Raw genomic sequence first — 20,736 nt, forward strand, 5'->3', positions numbered from 1 at the left:
GTTCCAAAGTGTAGGGGCAGCATGACAAAAGGCTCTGTCTCCAAAGGTTTTGAGGTGGACTCTGGGGGTGACCAAGGTGTTACGTCCTTTTGATCTAAGATTGTGGGGGGTGTGATGTAGTTGCAACAAGTCCTTCAGGTATCCAGGGCCCAGATTGTGCAAGGATTTGAATGTCAGTAAGCCAATCTTAAACAGAATTCTCCATTTTATCGGTAGCCAGTGGAGTGAGCTCAGGGTTGGTGTTATGTGGCAATGGCGGGGTTGGCTCGTTAACAGCCTTGCGGCGGCATTCTGTACTAATTGCAGGCGGCGTAAGTCTTTCTTATGGAGGCCTGTGTAGAGGACGTTGCAGTAGTCTAACCTTGATGTGACGAAGGCATGAACTAGGGTTGGAAGATCCTCTGAAGGAATTACGTGTTTAATCCTTGCAATATTCCTTAGGTGAAAGAAGGAATGTTTCACAACAGCTGAGATTTGATTCCTGAAGCTTAATTTCCCATCAATCAGTACTCCCAGGCTGCGCACACAGTCTGAGTTGTTCAGGTCTGAGCTCCCTATCCTTAGCGGTGTTGGTTGAGACTGGGGCTGCTTTGCTGTTGAGCCCTGGCCCTCGATAACAAGAACCTCAGTTTTGTCAGCATTAAGTTTTAGCCAATTATTATTCATCCACTCCTGAAGCTCAGCTAAGCATGCGTTTATTTGTGGAGTAGGGTCTGTGACGTCAGGTTTAAATGACAAATATAGCTGGGTGTCATCAGCATAGCAATATGTCAGGCCATGTTTTTGTATGATTTCTCCAAGTGGCAGCATGTATATGGTGAACAGTAAAGGGGATAATATTGCGCCCCTGAGGTACACCGTATTTTAGTGGTACAGGGTTGGAGAGGAAGGGCCCTAAGGCTACCCTTTGTGTTCTGCCAGCCAGGAAGGAGTTGAACCACCGGAGAACAATGCCATCTATGCCACAGTACTCTTGTAGCCTGTTGAGCAAGATTTCATGATCGACTGTGTCAAAAGCCGCTGAGAGGTCGAGCAAAATCAGGATGGAACATTGACCCTTGTCTCTTGCAATGAGCAGATCATTGCAAATCTGGGTGAGGGCTGTTTCACAGCTGTGATATTTCCAGAAGCCAGATTGAAGAGGGTCAAGGATGTTGTTTCTGGAGAGCCTGGCTTCAAGTTGGAGGTAGACAGCCTTTTCAATAACTTTTCCCAGAAAGGGGAGGTTTGAGACAGAGGTTTGAGGCTGTTTAGAGCATCTGGGTCTAAGGATGGTTTCTTGAGTAGTGGCCTGACGATTGCTTCTTTCAGAGTAGAGGGAAACCACCCTTCTTGTAAGGAGCCGTTGACTATTTTGTGGAATGCCGGTGTAAATAGTTCAGGGCATTTCAACATGAACTTAGTGGGGCCAGGTTCCAGATCGCAGGTAGTCTGGCGAAGGTTTGAGAGGATATCCAAGATGTCTTTTTCAGTGATTACCTTAAAATCAGACCATGGTGGTAGGCTATTTTTGCACCTGTTATATGGCTCTGCATGGGTTTCTGGGGCTGTGAATTGAATGGCAGATCGTATGGAGGAGACTTTGTCTGAGAAGAAGTGGGCAAATTTCTCGCACAGTTACTGTGAAGGTCTGATGCTGGATTTCCTGTAAGATGTATTTTGGATGCCACTACATTTGGAGCATGCAGCAAATGCACCCTTTTTAAACTTAAAGGGAACACGAGGTGAGAGTGATATGGAGGCTGCCATATTTATTTCCTTTTAAACAATACCAGTTGCCTGTCAGTCCTCCTGATCCTGTGTCTCTAATACATTTAGCCATAGACCCTGAACAAGCATGCAGCAGATCATGTACTTTGACTCAACTGACTCAGGTTTTACTGGATTAGCCATATGCTTGTTCCAGGGTTTTTACTCTGACACTACATATGCTAGAAGAACAACATGACTGCCAGGCAACTGGCATTGTTTACAAGGAAATAAATATGACAGCCTCCATATCATTCTCACCTAGGGTTTCCTTTAAAAAGTTTAATGGGAGTTAAATAGGGTCTATGAAATAGTCCAAAGAGAAAGGCAAGCCGGGCACCAATAGTTTGCAATTCACCAATTTCTCAGACTCTGAGGAAGCAAGCAGCTTAGCTTGCGAAACGGCTGTCAGACCAGCTACTTGTTGCCTGTGTTTGTCTATGGATGGGATGAAATAAATTGGTGAATTGCAAACTATTGGTGCCCGGCTTGCCTTTCTCTTTGGCCTGCTGGATATTGCTGTATGCTGGAGGCACATATAGTAACCATCAATAACCCCTTCCAAGTGTCTGCCTGTCATTGCATTTGGTGCCGATTTTTCTCTTTTGCTCTTTTGAATGGGTCTATAGAATACATACAAACTAAGAATCCTATCCAAAAGGTGAGGCTAAACTTTTGCGTATCATTTCTAATTTTCATTGAAGAACTCTCCAATGTCCTGCTCCCAGATTGGCTTCCAGGGATATGCTCTACAGGTAGCCCCCACAGTTAATATAGCACTATAAATAGAGGGGATCAACTATTTAGCGGAAGGTCCAGTTATTTCACTGGCATTGCAAATAACCAAAAATTGGGCCCTAATGTAATTATAAAACTTAGGCCCTTATTCATTTTTTTCTCCTAAGTTTTCACCTTGGAGATGATTTTCATCTTCTCTTTAAAATAACTTTTTAGCATTCTGCAATTGAAAAAGTACTAAAAACTACGTGAGAAGGTAATATTAAAATTATTCTGAGTATGTTGTTTATTTTTTTGCTTGCTGGTGGCTTAAAAGGTAGTTTATTGATAAGGTGTAACATATTACTTAGGAGAAAACTTAGGAAAAAAAGTTAATTGCATATGGCCCTTAATAATCTTAGGCCAATTTTGGGGGAACCTGTCAAAGTATGTGTGACTGTGTGTGTGTGTGTATATATACAGTGTGTATACAGTAAGGATCAACAGTAGGTCGGCAATACATGCAAGTTGGTCAGACATTTGAGGAAAACAGGTGTGTGGATGTGCCTCCAGGCAACGAGACCACAGATACTACACAAATTAAGCTTGAGAGATCTAGGCACAAAACCACTTAAAATTGGTGAAACAACTTTAATGCATCCTCACATTGAGCAGTGTGCAGAGCCTGACAGCCATTTCGCTGGCTATGCACGCTTTGTCAGAGTACTTTTGGCCTCTGACAAAGTGGGTACGGAGCGACCGCCAAGCCGTACACACTGCATTGTCTATCTTATTTGAGGATGCATTAAAGGTGTTAATGCAATTCTAAGTGGTGTGGGGCCAGATCTCTCAATCTTAATTTTTGTGGCAAATGTGAATACTTTGTTTCAGTACAAAGTATGTTACAATTTGTTTTCTGTAGTTTTGTTTCAACTTAACATGTGGTTAGAGTTGGAAAAAAAACAGGAAGGAGAAAAAGCCCCTAATGGAGTTTCAACTAGCTCTGGTGTTTGGCATTTCTCCCTGTGAGTAATGGTCTTTGGTGAAAAAAACACTTGTTAGCTTTTAGCAGTTTTTAAAACCACAATTAGAACATTTGGAAAGTGCCTCTACTTTCATTTCCACTTGTACTGTTATTACAAGTTTAGATCTTGGATAGGAGGACAGAACCTTAGAAGTGAAGTTTATCTGTTGCTACAGGAACACCATCAAAACATTACTATGGTGATCGGTTGTACAGAAAAATCTAAATGGTAGCATTTCCCATCTGTATCAATATTAGTCAACTTGTAGGGGCGGATTTTTTTTTAAAATTGAATGGTGCAGGATAGATACAGTAGTTTCTTGATTTATATCCCCATTTTTTCTTAGTTTTCAAAAAAAAATTTCATAATTGAGGAAAAATGTAAGATGTGTTATTGTAAAATGTTACAATCAATCAAACAAATTGATTGTACATAAAATTGTATCGTGTGAGGGCAGCTTTAGGCTCACTTTTGTTTCTGACTAAGGGCCCAATCCAATTCAGTACTCTCGCCTTGCAGCGCTGGGTCTCCAGTTTTAATCCCAGCCAGGGCACTATCTGCACGGAGTTTGTATGTTCTCTCCATGTCTGCATGGGTTTTCTCTGGGTACTCTGGTTTCCTCCCACATCCCAAAAACATATAGATGAGTTAACTGGCTTTCCCCTAAATTGGCCCTAGACTATGATACATGCACTACATGATACAGAACAGTATAGATATATGACTATGGTAGGGAATGGTAGGGAATAGATTGTGAGCCCCTCTGAGAGACAGTTAAGTGACACTGACAAGACAATATACTCTTTTACAGCACTGCAGAAGGTGTCAGTGCCATATAAATACTAAATAATAATAACATGGTGCTCTATTCATCCTAATCTATTCTATTCCACCTACAGGTAAGGGGGAATTTAATGGGTTATGGTGCTAAATAAAGGTGCTTTGGGTGCCTTGATCCCCTGAGTGACACTTCGGGGCTAAGTTCTGTACAGGGGCTGTACCTGTACTGTTGCTATGGAGTGGGAGAAAGGTACGTTAGCGCGGCACACGACAGAGAGGCCTCTAGTGGAAGGGGGGGGGGCTAAGAAGGAGAACAATATGTTTGACCAAGATGGTCCAGCCTTCTCTCTGCATCTCTCTTTACTGACAGGGAGAATCAAGGAGGATGCACACATGCAGGTACGAGGCTAAACCCTTTGAGAAGGTCACTTTTCATAGTGAATTTTGGAAGTGTGTGTGCTTGGATATTGCAGAACGCATGTTTGCTCATTTTTACATTCAAATGAGCTAAATCAATTTTTTTCTCCTTCAGTTCACCACTAGATCTAGATTTCCAGACCCACTTGATCTCAATGCTGACCACACTGATATACATTTTAATGCAATCTTCTTAAAGCAAACATGGAGTGAAAATAAAATGTTGAGATAAACAATTGTATCTATAGTTTTAATCCTAAATATGACTTTCATGACATTCAGTAGTCTTATTTTGGTATTAAAGGGGGTTGCAACTGCCAATTGAAAACTCTTGAACCTATTGCTAAGTACAAGAGTAGTTAGTGTCCCATAGTTTTCCCCAACATTGTGTTTTGTTTAGATACATTTATACATTACCTATGTCCATGTCCAGTGTCTGTATACTCCTATGCTCCACTCCTTACAGCTCACTCCTCTCAATCTCCTCCCTTATAGGGATGCGTTGCTGCTGCAAGAGCTAACATGTCATTTGGCAATAGACCCAAACTGTGCTGCTTTCCAGTGCCATCATACTGCTGACATCACTGTGACTAACAGTGTTGTTGGGACAGTGAAAAGCAGTTCAGTTCAGGTCTATTTCTCAATGCATCTCTATGAGGGAGGAAGCTGGACGGAGTGAGCTTTGAGGAGAAGAGAGCTTACTTCCAATAGGCACCTTACAGTATACAGACATGGCACATGGACACAGGTAATGTATAAGTTTACCTATGTAAAGAGTACCTAAAGCAAGACTGACAGAGCCTGACTCAGTGGCATAGCCAGACATCATGGGGCCCCATAGCAATACTTTCATGGGGCCCTCGGATGTTGGCACTCTTAAGCAATGCGACCTGCCCCTACCCTATGGATATGAGTTAATTGGGCAATTTATATTCCCATACAGTCAACACAGCACATAGTTCATGGGCAGTAAGACAGAGTCAGAGGGTGGAGAAACACAAGAAAGTTAATGGTGTATACATTAAGTACTACCTGTGCCCCCTATGCTTCAAGGCCCCATAGCAGATGCTATGCCTCCTATGGCTACTGCTACGCCCCCAGAGCCTGTCATGAAAGGCTTTGTCTGTATGATGAAGGATGGGGGGGGGGGGCCTGCGGGTTATATACTCACCTGTCCTGACGTCCTCCCTCCAGGCAGGTGATCCCTGCCCCCCCCCCACCCCCCTCGAACAATGGACCCTGGCAATTTTTTCAAATTCGCAGCTGAGGCTCTGGCCATGCCCACCTGCGTAGCGTAACAACACCCACCCCTAGCTTGGCATCCGTGGCCTGATTGGTGGCTGCCAAGCTGGGGCGGGCCTTGGCTATGCCGGCAAAGGGTTCCAAAGACCTTCAGCAGTCTCTGGAAACGTGGCCACCCCACACTGCTGAGGAGGGGGCTAGAGCGTCACCTGTGCCTCGAAGACATCAGGACAAATACATACTTAACCCTGTGACACCCCCATTTTTCCTCATTCAGACAGAGCCTGTCATTACAAGCTCAGTAATTTTTAACCTTAAGTACTATTTATAAAAAGAAAGGGGGGGGGGGGGCTATGTGACACTAAATACTCCTGTACCTAGCAGTTGAAAAACAACAACTACCCTGTGTACCTGAGACAGTGAAAATGTAAGGCTAAGCTCACACTAAATCCATTGTGAAGTGCACTCAGCACATCTCAATGGATTTCAAAATGAGCGTCTTCTGGTAAAGTGCAGGTAACATGTTGCCATTAATTTTTTATGCATTGCAGAGGGATGGGACAGCACTCATGAGGATTTAGACAAGAAGTGTGAAGATCCACCCTGTGTACCTTCAAAAAAAAAAAAGAGAAAACAAAAGGAGAAACACAGAGAGCCCAATATAGTGTAGTATGTATTGGATTTGATGGATAGTGTAAGTAAGTAAATTGATTATCACAAACCAGGGTTACCCGATAGGCAACCACTGTAAATGCAAGTGGGGAGATTAAGACCTGTCTCCACTCAGGATTAAGAAGTCGCTCTCTGTAGATCGGAAAGAAGGGGATATATCACCCCTCCAACAGGGGTGGACACGGGTATCACAGGAATTGAACAGATGCGCCAACAGGATAAAATATGCTAAAAACTTTAAAATTGCTGAGGAGGCAGTGGTGGACTTACCTCCTCAAAGCAAACATGAAACTGTCAATTTTCAAAGGTTTAGATTTATTAATATACTGTACTCCAAAAAAAACTGTTGCAACGCGTTTCGCATGTGTGGCCCCACATCATCATGCAATAGGGGATGGAGCATACAGCAACAAGTGTCTGTGTCTCAGCCTAGCGCCTAGCGCTTCTCAGAGGCGTTAGGCTGAGACATAGACACTTGTTGCTGTATGCTCCATTCCCTATTGCCTGATGAAGCGGGGCCACACCTGCGAAACGTGTTGCAACTGGGTTTTTTTGGGGAGTATATTAATAAATCTAAACCTTTGTAAATTGACAGTTTCAATGTCTGCTTTGAGGAGGTAAGTCCACCACTGCCTCCTCAGCAATGTTAAAGTCTTTAGCATATTTTATCCTGTTGGCGCCTCTGTTCAATTCCTGCGATACCTGTGTACCTTCAGGGTCATCGTAGCAGTACAGAATCCTTGATCCGCACTTCTTCAGATAAAAGCACCAAATGTATTGTATAAATTATAAATGTTAAATAACAGACATTATTCTATCAGGCTGCTTGGCAGCATTCATGTCTCTTTTTTAACATTTATATAATACATTTAGGCCTCGATTCATCATTGTCTTTTCCAGTTTGTTAAATTACCAAATTCGAAGTTTATCGATTTCTAGTTGTATTCATCAAGATTTTTCCGCATTCGGTGTGAATTCGATAACAATGCGGTAACCATGGGGTAACGTGTCGATATTTCCATTTTACCGCGGTAATTTAACACAAGGCCATAAGATTCCCATGGAATTGTGGGTAAGAAGGCAGTCCTTTAAACACCACATAGCAACATTCCGAATAGGGCTTAACACCTGGACCAGGATTCTGGAAGTGGTTTGGGACAATCCCACAATTTTGCCAGCTATGGCTTGATAGGAGCCTTTTCTGAAAAAATGTAGCGCAGCTAGCAATTTAGTTAACCCTGGCACTGCCTGTGTTCTCTTACAAGATGATTCAAGAGAAATGCAGATGTACTGGTATAGCAAATAAATCCATTCTCTTGCAAATTGATATGGTTCTAGACCTTATTCTTGCCCTTCTGCGCCTTTGAATCACTCTCAGCTGATACATAACCACTTCAAATGGCTCCATCTTCTCTGTCAGCAATGATCTGACAGGAATAACAACAGAGCAGTGAAGCAGATAACTAATCCTAAATTTAATGCTAAACCACGCCCACTTTTATTTTCATGAATTGCACTTTCTTCCGTTTTACCGCATCATTACCGAATGATTACCGAATGCTCGCTAACAGCTGTAGATAACTTTGATGAATCCTAAAATCAACTTATCGAGTCTGGTATTTTACTGAGCTGTCGATAATTTATTCGATAAGTTTTGATGAATCGAGGCCTTAGTGCTTTTATCTGAAGGATAAAATCAAGATGGAATCAAGGATTCTTTACTTTTACCTCTTTGTTTACTTACCATCTCTACTGCTATGCATGGCAATAACATTACAGGTACAGTTTTCTTTAGTGTTTATAGGGTCTGATTTTTGATGTACATTATGATTAATAATACTGTATCCTGTATATCAAGACACACACTGTGACTCTGCTCACTTACAGGAAGTAATTGGCCACATACCTTGTACTACCTGTACATACCGTACATACATATGCAGTTTTTCAACAGTTTCTGTTTTATTCTTCAAGCTGATGTTGAGTACTGAGAGTTCTATGTACATAGGGAGATACTGCTTGCTTGGCAGTCGGAGAAAGCTGTTATTTCCCACAATGCAATGAAGTTCACAGATAGCAAACTGCCAGGACCATGATCATGACATCACATTGTGGAAGGGGTTTCACCACAATATCAGCCATACAAAACCCCTGATGATCTGTTCAAGAAAAGGTAAAGATTTCCAGTGGGAAAGGGGGTATCAGCTATTGATTGGAATAAAGTTCAATCCTTGGTTAAAGTTCCCTTTTAAACCCTGCTAGAAATTCAGTTTCACTTGTTAATCAAAATTAGGACACATATCATATGCAATCATGCTTACCTGTGTTTTCTCCCGCGGTAAATGGCAGTTTTCACAGATATCAAAATTCTCCATCCAGTCCTCCTCATACTCAGAGCTACAGGTGCACCCCATTGTACCTGTGCAAAGATCCACACCATAATAAGTGTCTGTCACTCTAAAGCCGGGTACATACTTTTAATAATGATTGGCCAAACGCTGACCAATTTTACCACCTCCATGTAGTATGAGTGTTTATCTACACAATCTGTTCAGTATTCAACGTCTGTTGACCCTCATAGTACATGGAGGTGGTACAATTGGTCAGCAATAGGCCAATCATAATTAAAAGTGTGTACCAAGCTTAACGCCTGATACACATTTCTATATTTGATTGGCTAATCATTAGTCAATTTTACCACCTCCATGTAGTATGAGAGCTTACCTACACAAACCGTCCATGGGCCTCGATTCACAAAGCCGTGATAAATGCTATCACGGCCGTGATAAACTTAGCAAGTGGGTTACAGGTTTGTGCGCGTAATAGTAAAGGTTTGTATGCATTAACTTTACCATTCACACGCTAACATATGGGTTAGCGCGTGAACGGGAAAGTTAATGCGCGCAAACCTTTACTATTACACACGCAAACCTGTACAGGCGCTAACCCGCGTGCTAAGTTTATCACGCCCGTAATAGCATTTATCTCGGCTTTGTGAATCGAGGCCATAGTATTTAAAAAGTGTTGGCCCCCATACTACATGGAGCTGGTATGACTGGCCAATCAGAATTGGATATGTATACAAGGCTTTAGGGTGCATACACACATCCAACTTTGATCGGCCAATTTTAACACTTCCATGTAGTATGTGTTTTTCTTGTGTTTACAAAATGTTTATTCATTTTTAAAACACAAAGCACAACATAATACATATATACATGCTGTAAGTAGCTGCAAACAAGGCAGAAAGCAGGAGGTAGAAGACTCCGACATGACATGATTCTTCCGTTTTCCTGTATGCAAATTTGGATCTGAAATGACAGCCTATTGAAAACAATAAGCTGCTTCCGAAACGCGTGTGGGTAAGCAAAAATGCTTTTGTAGCATTTTCCTGCACATCACATCCGAATCTCCATTGGCGCATCTGGGGGATTTTCGGAGACAGACACGGCACACAAATTGCGTTGTGTGCACACAGGGCCTAACACTTCTTATCTATAGACAAAAATAGTGCCAGATATTTCTTCAGAAAACGAGGAGTAGGAGGCAGTGAAAAGTAGCGGTGCATAATAACAGTGAACAGTGACAATAGTCTTCAGACATAAAAGTGTGGGTAAGCTGTTTCATATCAGGGAGAGCCCATGTTCAAAAGGCACAAGGGCTCAGTAACAGGAAATATGTGTCAAGCTGAGGAAGAAATGAGATCTCATATAGGATTGGACTGGTGAAACTTTGAGTGCCCAGACCTGCAGCCCAATTACCTCCTGAGCGGTACAACGTGAAAGTCCAGATGGTCGGCACCACTTTTATAAAGATATACATTTATTTAAACAAGTAGAAGACAAACAAGCCATTTGCAACAGCCTTCAGTTTCAGCCTTTTTTCAAGCAAAAAAAGCGAATGTTGGACTATTTTAATCACTTTACTTTAAAGGGGCACTATGGCGAAAAATTGTAAAATTGAAAATATTTGCAAACATAAAAAAATAAGAAGTATGTTTTTTTTCCAGAGTAAAATGAGCCATAAATTACTTTTCTCCAATGTTGCTGTCACTTACAGTAGGCAGTAGAAATCTGACAGAAGCGACAGGTTTTGGACTTGTGCATCTCTTCATGGGGGGATTCTCAGGGATTTATTTATTTTCAAAAGCACTTAGTGAATGGCAATTGCTCTAGTGTCCAACTGCCAAAAAACTGTGTAGCAAGCAGGGAAGCTGGCCAGCATAATTGTTTAACCACTTGCCGACCGCGCGTCGGCAAAGTGGCAGCTGCAGGACCAGCGACGCAGATCTGCGTCGCCGGCTGCAGGCTAATTAATCAGGAAGCAGCCGCTCGTGCGAGCGGCTGCTTCCTGTCAATTCACGCCGGGGGGCTCCGTGAATAGCCTGCGGGCCGCCGACCGCGGCTCACAGGCTAAATGTAAACACAAGCGGAAATAATCCGCTTTGTTTACATTTGTACAACGCTGCTAACAGTAGCAGCGTTGTACTGGATCAGCGATCCCCGGCCAATCAGCGGCCGGGGATCGCTGTCACATGACAGGCAGGAGCCTGTTAGAGGCTGCACAGGACAGATCCGTTCCTGTGCAGCCTCGGATCTCCGGGGAAGGAAGGGAGGAGAGGGAGAGGGGGGAATCCTGCGGTGGAGGGGGCTTTGAGGTGCCCCCCCCCTGCCAGCCACACGCAGGCAGGAGCGATCAGATCCCCCAGCACATCATCCCCCCAGTGGAGAAAAAAGGGGGCGATCTGGTCGCTCTGCCTGGTGTTTGATCTGTGCTGGGGGCTGTAGAGCCCACCCAGCACAGATCAGCAAATACAGCGCTGGTCCTTAAGGGGGGGTAAAGGCTGGGTCATCAAGTGGTTAAAGAGAAACTCCAACCTAGAATTGAACTTTATCCCAATCAGTAGCTGATACCCCCTTTTACATGAGAAATATAATGCTTTTCACAAACAGACCATCAGGGGGCGCTGTATGACTGATTTTGTGCTGAAACCCCTCCCACAAGAAGCTCTGAGTACCGAGGTACTTTTGGCAGTTTGTTACAATGTAACAAGGTTCACAGACAGGAAATAGCTGTTTACAGCTGTCTCTAACAGCCAAAACAGCTAGCAGCAGCTACATAGCTTGCCCACAGTAAAAATGTCACCATGTAATAAATGTCAGAATGTAAATCGGGGAGAGGAAAGATTTTACAATGAGCAAACACTGACTAAATAATTTATACATAATTATGGTAAAAAATGAAGCACTTTTTTTACTACATTATTTTCACTGGAATTCCTCTTTAAATCCTTTTTAGGGAATCCTATACAATAAAATGCAAGTGTCCCTGCGTCATCAACTCAATGGTTGTGTGTCTCTGGCTTTTTTGTACTGAGGATGTGCGCAGCCAAGGCAGTTAGGACACAGGGCCGGATCTGACAGTTTGCTGTCTGTGGTTCACAGAGGTTCTCATTGCATTGTGGGAAATAACAGCTTTTTCCAACTGCCAAGCAAGCAGCTCCCTGTGTGCATATACTTCAGACAGTGGTGGGGAACGAGCAAGCGGGACACGTATGTGCGCGCATTGCGGGGGGCAGCGCCTGTGACCTAGCATCTGTTTTTTAAGAGGCGGGCCTTTTTACTAGTATCTATATAAAGAATAAAAGCCTTGCTGAGAATCCCCTATAAAGAGATGGATTAGTCCAAAACATGTCACTTCTGTCAGATTTCTACTACCTACTGTAAATGACAGCAACATAGGAGAAAAGTAATTTATGGCTCATTTTACTATCTATGTTTGCACATATTTAATATTTTACAATTTTTCGCCATTAAATCAAAATAAGACAAAAAAAACCTCATGCAGGCAGTGGCATAACTACAATTCAGCGAAACTTTGATGGGTCACCCAATGTTCACACTCCTTTCCTCGCCTCCCCATTGGCCCCTTCACAGCCTTGAACCCCATCTCACAAGGGTCCTAAAACAGGTGTGGCCATCATGATCTTCACACCCATAACAAGTGAAGCCACAAAAACACCTGATTGAAGTCTAGCCCCCTGTATCGGAGGAAGGGAAGAAGCTGGGCCCCCCACAGCTCTGCACCCCCTTTGCGATTGCATGGGCTGCCCCCCCTAGTCATGCCACTGAATGCATGGTACCTTATTGCATAACACGCGAGCTGTCTGGCAGTGCACAGCTCAGATCATGTTATTAAAAATGGAATCCGATGCACCGCGGAGCCAATGTGCCAATATGTGAATGGGCCCATTGTAGGACCATTGCAGAACATTACTTTATAACGCACTGTAATGCACATAGTAGGAATGCACCTTAAAGGGAACCTGAAATAAGAGGGATATGGAGACATATTTATATATTTATTTATTTTTTTAACAATACCAGTTGCCTGGTTGTCCTGCTGATCCTCTGCCTCTTAATACTTTTATCTATAGACCCTGAACAAGCATATGCAGATTAGATGTTTCTGACAAAAATCTGACAAGATTAGCCGCATGCTTGTTGCAGCATGTGTATGATTCAGACACTACTGCAGCCAAAGAGAACACAGCCAGTCAACTGGTATTGTTTAAAAGGAAATACATATGGCAACCTCCATATACTTCTCACTTTACTCCTAAGTTCACACTGTGTGCATCTCATAATGCCCATGCTGCAACGTGGACATAACGTAACGCACACGCTATTTTTCACAGCATATGAAATTTCTATAAGCGAGCATGCTATTATATTATATATTCTATATATATACAGTGGAGGAAATAATTATTTGACCCCTCACTGATTTTGTAAGTTTGTCCAATGACAAAGAAATGAAAAGTCTCAGAACAGTTTCATTTCAATGGTAGGTTTATTTTAACAGTGGCAGATAGCACATCAAAAGGAAAATCGAAAAAATAACCTTAAATAAAAGATAGCAACTGATTTGCATTTCATTGAGTGAAATAAGTTTTTGAACCCTCTAACAATAAAAGACTTAATACTTAGTGGAAAACCCCTTGTTTGCAAGCACAGAGGTCAAACGTTTCTTGTAATTGATGACCAAGTTTGCACACATTTTAGGAGGAATGTTGGTCCACTCCTCTTTGCAGATCATCTCTAAATCCCTAAGGTTTCGAGGCTGTCTCTGTGCAACTCTGAGCTTGAGCTCCCTCCATAGGTTTTCTATTGGGTTAAGGTCCGGAGACTGACTAGGCCACTCCATGACAATGTGCTTCTTCTTGAGCCACTCCTTTGTTGCCTTTGCTGTATGTTTTGGGTCATTGTCGTGCTGGAACACCCATCCACGACCCATTTTCAGTTTCCTGGCAGAGGGAAGGAGGTTGTCGTTCAGGATTTCACGATACATGGCTCCGTCCATTTTCCTGTTAATGCGATTAAGTTGTCCTGTGCCCTTAGCAGAAAAACACCCCCAAAGCAAAATGTTTCCACCCCCATGCTTGACGGTGGGGACGGTGTTTTGGGGGTCATAGACAGCATTTTTCTTCCTCCAAACACAGTGAGTTGAGTTAATGCCAAAGAGCTCTATTTTGGACTCATCAGACCACAGCACCTTCTCCCAGTCACTCACAGAATCATTCAGGTGTTCATTGGCAAACTTCAGACGGGCCTGCACATGTGCCTTCTTGAGCAGGGGGACCTTGCGAGCCCTGCAGGATTTTAATCCATTGCGGTATAATGTGTTTCCAATGGTTTTCTTGGTGACTGTGGTCCCTGCTAATTTGAGGTCATTCACTAACTCCTCCCGTGTAGTTCTAGGATGCTTTTTCACCTTTCTCAGAACCATTGACACCCCACGAGGTGAGATCTTGTGTGGAGCCCCAGAGCGAGGTCGATTGATGGTCATTTTGTGCTCCTTCCATTGTCGAACAATTGCACCAACAGTTGTCACCTTCTCTCCCAGCTTCTTGCTAATGGTTTTGTAGCCCATTTCAGCCTTGTGCAGGTCTACAATTTTGTCTCGGACATCCTTGGACAGCTCTTTGGTCTTTCCCATGTTGGAGAGTTTGGAGTCTGCTTGATTGATTGATTCTGTGGACAGGTGTCTCTTATACAGGTGACTAGTTAAGACAGGTGTCCTTAATGAGGGTGACTAATTGAGTAGAAGTGTCTAACCACTATGTGGGAGCCAGAACTCTTAATGGTTGGTAGGGGTTCAAAAACTTATTTCACTCAATGAAATGCAAATCAGTTCCTATCTTTTATTTAAGGTTATTTTTTCGATTTTCCTTTTGATGTGCTATCTACCACTGTTAAAATAAACCTACCATTGAAATGATACTGTTCTAAGACTTTTCATTTCTTTGTCATTGGACAAACTTACAAAATCAGTGAGGGGTCAAATAATTATTTCCTCCACTGTATATATATGCTATATATTATCTGGGAACAGGCTGTAACACACCAATGTGAACATGCCCATTGTATGGACAGTCAGTGCACATGAAGCAACACAAAGTTGCACAAAGTGTGAACCCACTCTAAAGGTGCGTACACACATGCGACTATAGTCGTTTGTAACGATCGTTCCCCGTTACAAAAAACGAACCAACGACTATTAAGGCAAACGACGAACGAGGCAAATCGCTACAAAACAAAGTTCTGTCTTGGCGGATTTTTACCACCGACGATCGTTAGCAAAAGTGGTACATCGTTGGAAACGATCGTTCGTACCAGGCTGGACATGCGCATTTCACTTTTTCTCCAAGGAACTTTACAATTTTATGCGCAGGCGCATTAAGTGCTTTTACGTGGTGTAACGTTCGTTCTAACGATGTGATCGTTACACACTTTTTACAACTAACTTTACTTCGGTCGTTCTTTCGTCAATTAAAAGATCGTTCGTCGTTGACAACGAACGATCGTTGTCGCATGTGTGTACGTAGCATTAGTTCATTAACCACATGCCCAAAAGGAATGAAAAAGATGGAATTTCCCCATTAAATATTCTTTTTCACTGTTTAATAAGTGTCATTTTACCATTAAGCATTATTTGATTACACCATTACTCAATGTTCTATCTTTCTTAGTTTTCTGTTCACTAATAATAAAATGTAGATTTGGAACAGAATGAAAAATTAATGTATACGAGCTCAGCATTTTTCATTAGCTTCTCATTTACTACAGTGCTAAATAAAGGAACCCAGCAGGATTGGAATTGCTATCCAGGAAATGTTTGACAAGGAAAGGAAACATAACATAAAGCCAATGTTTAAAGAGAACCCGAGGTGGGTTTGAAGAACATTATCTGCATACAGAGGATGGATCTGCCTATACAGCCCAGCCTCTGTTGCTATCCCAAACCCCCCTAAGGTCCCCCTGCACTCTGCAATCCCTCATAAATCACAGCCACGCTGCTGACAAACAGCTTTTCAGAGCTGGCTGTGTTTATCTCTATAGTGTCAGTCTGCTGCTCTCCCCGCCTCCTGCAGAACTCCAGTCCCCGCCTGCATCCCTTCCCTCCCTGCTGATTGGAGGGAAGGGACAGGGGCAGGGACCAGGGCTATACAGGAGGCGGGGGAGCAGCTGAGACTGACACTACAGATGTAAACACAGCCTCACAGCACGGCTGTGATTTATGAGGGATTGCAGAGTGCAGGGGGACCATAGTGGGGTTTGGGATAGCAACAGAGGCTGGGCTGTATAGGCAGATCCAGCCTCTGTATGCAGATAACATTCTTTAAACACACGTCGGGTTCTCTTTAAGTAAATAAAAACAGACAAAGAAATAGAGATATTTGGCTTGATTCACTAAGACAAATAGCACGCCTTATCAAAGTTAACATGCCTTATCAGAGTAGTATAGCGTGCGCTACAAACCCGCTGGGGCTCAGGGCAGGACGAGTGGAGCTCTTGTCATTGCCAATCAGCAAGCTATGCTACTCTGATAAGGCGTGTTAACTTTGATAAGGCATGCTAAATTTGATAAGGCATGCTATTTGTCTTAAGGTGCGTACACGCAATACAAAAGGCAACGACGGGTCCCGATAGTAGTGTATGCGCTGTCGGCGGACTGATAAGGCTGTTTCTGAACGATGCGCTCAGCGGATCGGTCAGAAACAGCCTTATCATTCCGCCGACAGCGCGCATACACGCGCTACTGTCGGCTAAAACACCGCCCAATGGGAGGGTCTGGCGGAACCATCGTTGCCTTTTGTAGTGCGTGTGTACGCACCTTTAGCGAATCAAGCCCATTGACTGCAACTGCCATTTACAATCTCTGTTCATTAAGATTAGGAAAAAATAATTGATATCAATATATATGTTTGTAAACTTAGACTTTTTAATAGTGGATAAAAATGCGTGTTTTAGGATACAAAACAGGATGAGTTATCTTAAAGGAGTCATCAGGCCATTATATGGAAAATAAGTGCTACTTACCCAGGGCTTCGTCCAGTCCCAAGCTCCCAACATGTCCCTCACTGCAGCTCCGCTGTCCCTCGTTGCAGCTTAGCCATCAGCCGTGCAAGCACCGCATCGCCCCGCAAAAATAAGCCTTAATATGACCCTGCGACACGGTGTGGCAACAGGGTCATATGCATAGCTCTGCCCCTGGCTAGTGACATACTCCCTTCTGGGGAGGAAATACATCACTGATATTGCTGTCGGTCTGCGCATGCACGTGGCGATGCACCACGCTCCCATCATGCACACTTGCTGCACATTGCTGCATACTCCATGCGGTTGGCACGGATCATGCAGTAGCGCGATGCAGCCTTGCCGTCAACATTGCGGTGATTTAGATACTTCCAGCGCACCAAGACGCATCGTGTGAACTGTGCAAGTCTCCACAGACTTGCATGGTCCTTGCAGCAGGGAAGTGGCACGGAATAGTAAAGCGGGGTGACACGGAGTGCAAGTATGCAAGGGGCCACAAACAAACAAGCTGGAGCAAAAGCGGAACAGTTGCCCAGAGCAACCAAGAATGTTTCAGAAATAATAATTCTGATTGGCTGTTCCATTTTTTGCTCAACTTTCTTTGCACCTTTCTTGATAAATCTGTGATTTTATAGCTCACAGCTAATATGACACTACAGTGAACTAAAATTGAATATAGACTCTGGAAAAAAAATATTGGCAGCACAATATTGTTTAATAAGGGTTGAGTTTTCTCACATATCACCTCACACCAGACTCATCATCCCAAAAAAAATAAATGCGCCTTAAACTGCTCAGAGTGCATATGTTTTTTTATGAGGTTTGCTGTGGCTCAGCCATCTTAAGAGAAGAGTCAGAGGAAACTGTGACAGTGCTAGGCGCCATTTTATAGAGATTCTGCACAGTGTACCTGGAGATTTCTTCGAATTCATACTTAACTAACAAAAAAAAATCTGTTTTTTTTCTATCAATAGAATGGACAGATATAAATCCACAAACATCCTATGATACTCAAGATGTGGGATATATTAAACTAAGGATCTTGATCAGAAAAGACATCTTTAGGTGCACACAGAAGAATGTATCTACAGTATAAAGACTTGTGGATAAAGGAACAAGCAGAACAATGAGAGGGGATTCTGCTAAAAGGTTAACTCCGTTTAAGTAAGTACATACTTTGAAATTGGAGCGTACACTTTAATAAATGTGAACCCATTGCAAGCAATAATGTCGGTTAAAGCATTTGACTGCTCTTTGCAGTAGTTTTTATTAGTCCCAATAAAGCAGCCTGCTGCACTGAGTTATTGAAAAACAACATGGGAGCAATGATGGAGATTCATTAAAGCAATTACAGTAGTAATCTGCGTGTGTTCTGAGAGTAAATTCATTACTTACAAAATAAGTCGACTCTGCACTAGTTTTCCATGGATTTCCTGACATGCCGATCAGGTAAAACAGTAAAAAACCAGCACAAAACTGTTGTAGAAATAAGAAGTGGATGATACCACTTCTAAAACATGTGTAAGCTGCCATACTGGGGATTGATCTATCAGCTAGTACTGTTTGTGATGTTTTATTCCCCGTCTCGAAGGAATTAAAGTCCTTTCGCAGCCATCTGTAATATCTCTTCCTTGTAAAGCCCGGTTAGCAACTTTATTGTAAGAGAGACACATTCTTTTATGAAAGCAGATAGTATCCAAATTGATTGACATTGTTCAGTACACACTAGTGCTCTGACTGTTGTGAGTCCCTTTTTTCTGTGTAAATATCTGCCACAGTACATTTACCTCACTTAGAGGATTCCTTCACACGCTGCACCGTTTCTGAGAACCCTACCTATCTCCTCCTGTTTTAGAACAATTTTTGTAGGAAATTGCACTCTCTTTGGAAGTCTGAGACACATTTCTAGAAACCTCCTTTCTCTCAGACACTATTGATAAATCTGCCCCAATGTCTGTATTCCCAGAACATGGAACATCAGTATTTAGGTGCAACATGTGGTAATACAGAATGTAATCTTGATAAACATGCTTTAGAGCAAAACTATTGGTAGAGACGTTTACCTATGATAAGGATGTTGTAAATAAATCTTCCAGGTTAGGTTGCAGTCATTGCTTCCCCTATACCTTCTTCTCTTGTATTTGTCTTCCCTTTTTTTGAGGCCTTTCTGTATTAATGTCTTTCTTAGTCTTTCTGTCAGGTCCACCACTACCAGTTCCTCTTGTCCATCGTTTTATAACTCTTGTGGTTCTTCTTACTCCAATTTTCAGTCAGTTGCTTGATTTGTAGCTTCTCTTCTCTGCATGCTGTTCTCTCCCTCTGTCTTTTACTTTGCATCTGTTTCTTTCTTTCTCATTGTTACCTGACTTCCTGCCCAAATAGAGCTCTCATGGTGCAACCACAAACACAAGTTTATGCTTGTGTACCTAATGTCACATCCGCCGTGCTGAGATGAAGCTGAAATGTTCTTACACACCCTTTATGCCATCATTGAAGAGCCACTGACCACTGATATCCAAAATCTGGACAGCAAGTAACTGAGATAACACCTCAGTATTTTTTTCAGAATCAAAAGGTTTTGATGCGGTCCAGAGCAGTCTAAGGCCTTTTTTATCTAGACATATTTTTAGCCTGCTGCACTGTGTATATGAAATTGAAAAGGCAGTTGTAATTTAACAAGGTTATACAAAACAGGGTACAAAATACATGATTATGCAATTTTTAGGTAGGCCCATTAATTCAAGCACAAGGTGGTGAAATGAAAGGAGCACAATGGTTGGTGCACACGATCATGTAGGATACACTAGGGAAGGGAGGACCCTGCTAAAGGCTTACAATTTAAGGGGAGGGGAGGTGGACACACTAGGTAAGGCTTTAGAATAAGTATTCAGCAGAAAGTTACTGTGTTGTAGGGGGTGGATAGGTCAGTTTTCAGGGCTTGCTTGAATGTGTTGAATGAGGGGGCAAGTGTGATGGGCGGTGGAAGGGAGTTCCAGAAAGTGGGGGTGGCTCTTGAAAAATCTTACACGCGCGCATGTAAAATGCGTGCGAAAGATAGGCAAAGGTTGTTGGAGAACCGGATGGCGCATCCTGGTGTAAACCTGTGAACAAACTCCAAGATATAAATTATAAAAAAAAATAGAAAAGGATTGTAATTACTGCGTTATTGTTTTATTATTATGAATTCATTATTTTGAAAAGTATACCTAAAAATAAACTCCAGATAGAGATGGATTTATGAATAATCATAGGCACTGTATGTACATGCCTAGAGGTGATTCATGCTAGAGGGTTGCTGAATATGGCCAACTCTTCCCCTCCTTCCACTTACTATTTCTATCTGCCTGTTTATATCTGAGTTCATGTTGGTTGAATCCCAGGTTCTAGAGTACAAAATATTTGCTTGTTTGCTGGCTAGTGTAAGTAGAGTAGGGACTGCTTGTGAACTGGCCATGAACAAACAATACTGCAGTCTTTTTTGGAAACTAAGATCCTCCATTTTGACAACTTTCATTTGTTTTTACTGCTGTTAGGCCTCTTTTCCGCTGTCCGCTGAAAAACTGTGTTTTAACTTTCCATAGCAGTGCATTCTGAAAAAGCTTTCAGTTAAAAAGCATATACCGTAATGTGAACTGAGCCATAGAGAAACATGGGCATTACTGTGCACATCAGTTGTCCTTTCAGCTATAACTAACTTTAACTGATGTAATGGAAAATGGCCCTTTGTGTCCCAGGCTGTTGTGAGCATATTGCAT

The 20,736-nt window shown here is 42.5% G+C and overlaps 2 protein-coding genes across 3 annotated transcripts in view; one reads left to right on the plus strand and one right to left on the minus strand.

Moving 5' to 3' along the window:
• The window catches only part of LCK (LCK proto-oncogene, Src family tyrosine kinase), a 63,080-nt gene extending 43,711 nt beyond the window's left edge, over positions 1-19,369 (minus strand). The window contains exons 1-2 of the mRNA XM_068268875.1: positions 19,045-19,369; positions 8,924-9,021 (exon numbers count right to left, since the gene is read on the minus strand). Coding sequence (XP_068124976.1) covers positions 8,924-9,016 — 93 coding nt within the window. The 5' untranslated portion in view covers positions 9,017-9,021; positions 19,045-19,369. The remainder of the gene's footprint in view (positions 1-8,923; positions 9,022-19,044) is intronic.
• The window catches only part of LOC137546420 (myotubularin-related protein 9-like), a 79,020-nt gene continuing 70,374 nt past the window's right edge, over positions 12,091-20,736 (plus strand). Inside the window, exons 1-2 of one of the 2 annotated variants that reach the window (XM_068268873.1) lie at positions 12,091-12,154; positions 17,956-18,145. The gene's annotated coding sequence lies outside the window, so the exon portion shown is untranslated. Of the gene's footprint in view, positions 12,351-17,955; positions 18,146-20,736 lie in introns of both variants that reach the window. The other variant, XM_068268872.1, reaches the window with a different exon arrangement.

This window comes from Hyperolius riggenbachi, chromosome 2, assembly GCF_040937935.1.
Source record: "Hyperolius riggenbachi isolate aHypRig1 chromosome 2, aHypRig1.pri, whole genome shotgun sequence".
Classification (NCBI taxonomy): domain Eukaryota; kingdom Metazoa; phylum Chordata; class Amphibia; order Anura; family Hyperoliidae; genus Hyperolius; species Hyperolius riggenbachi.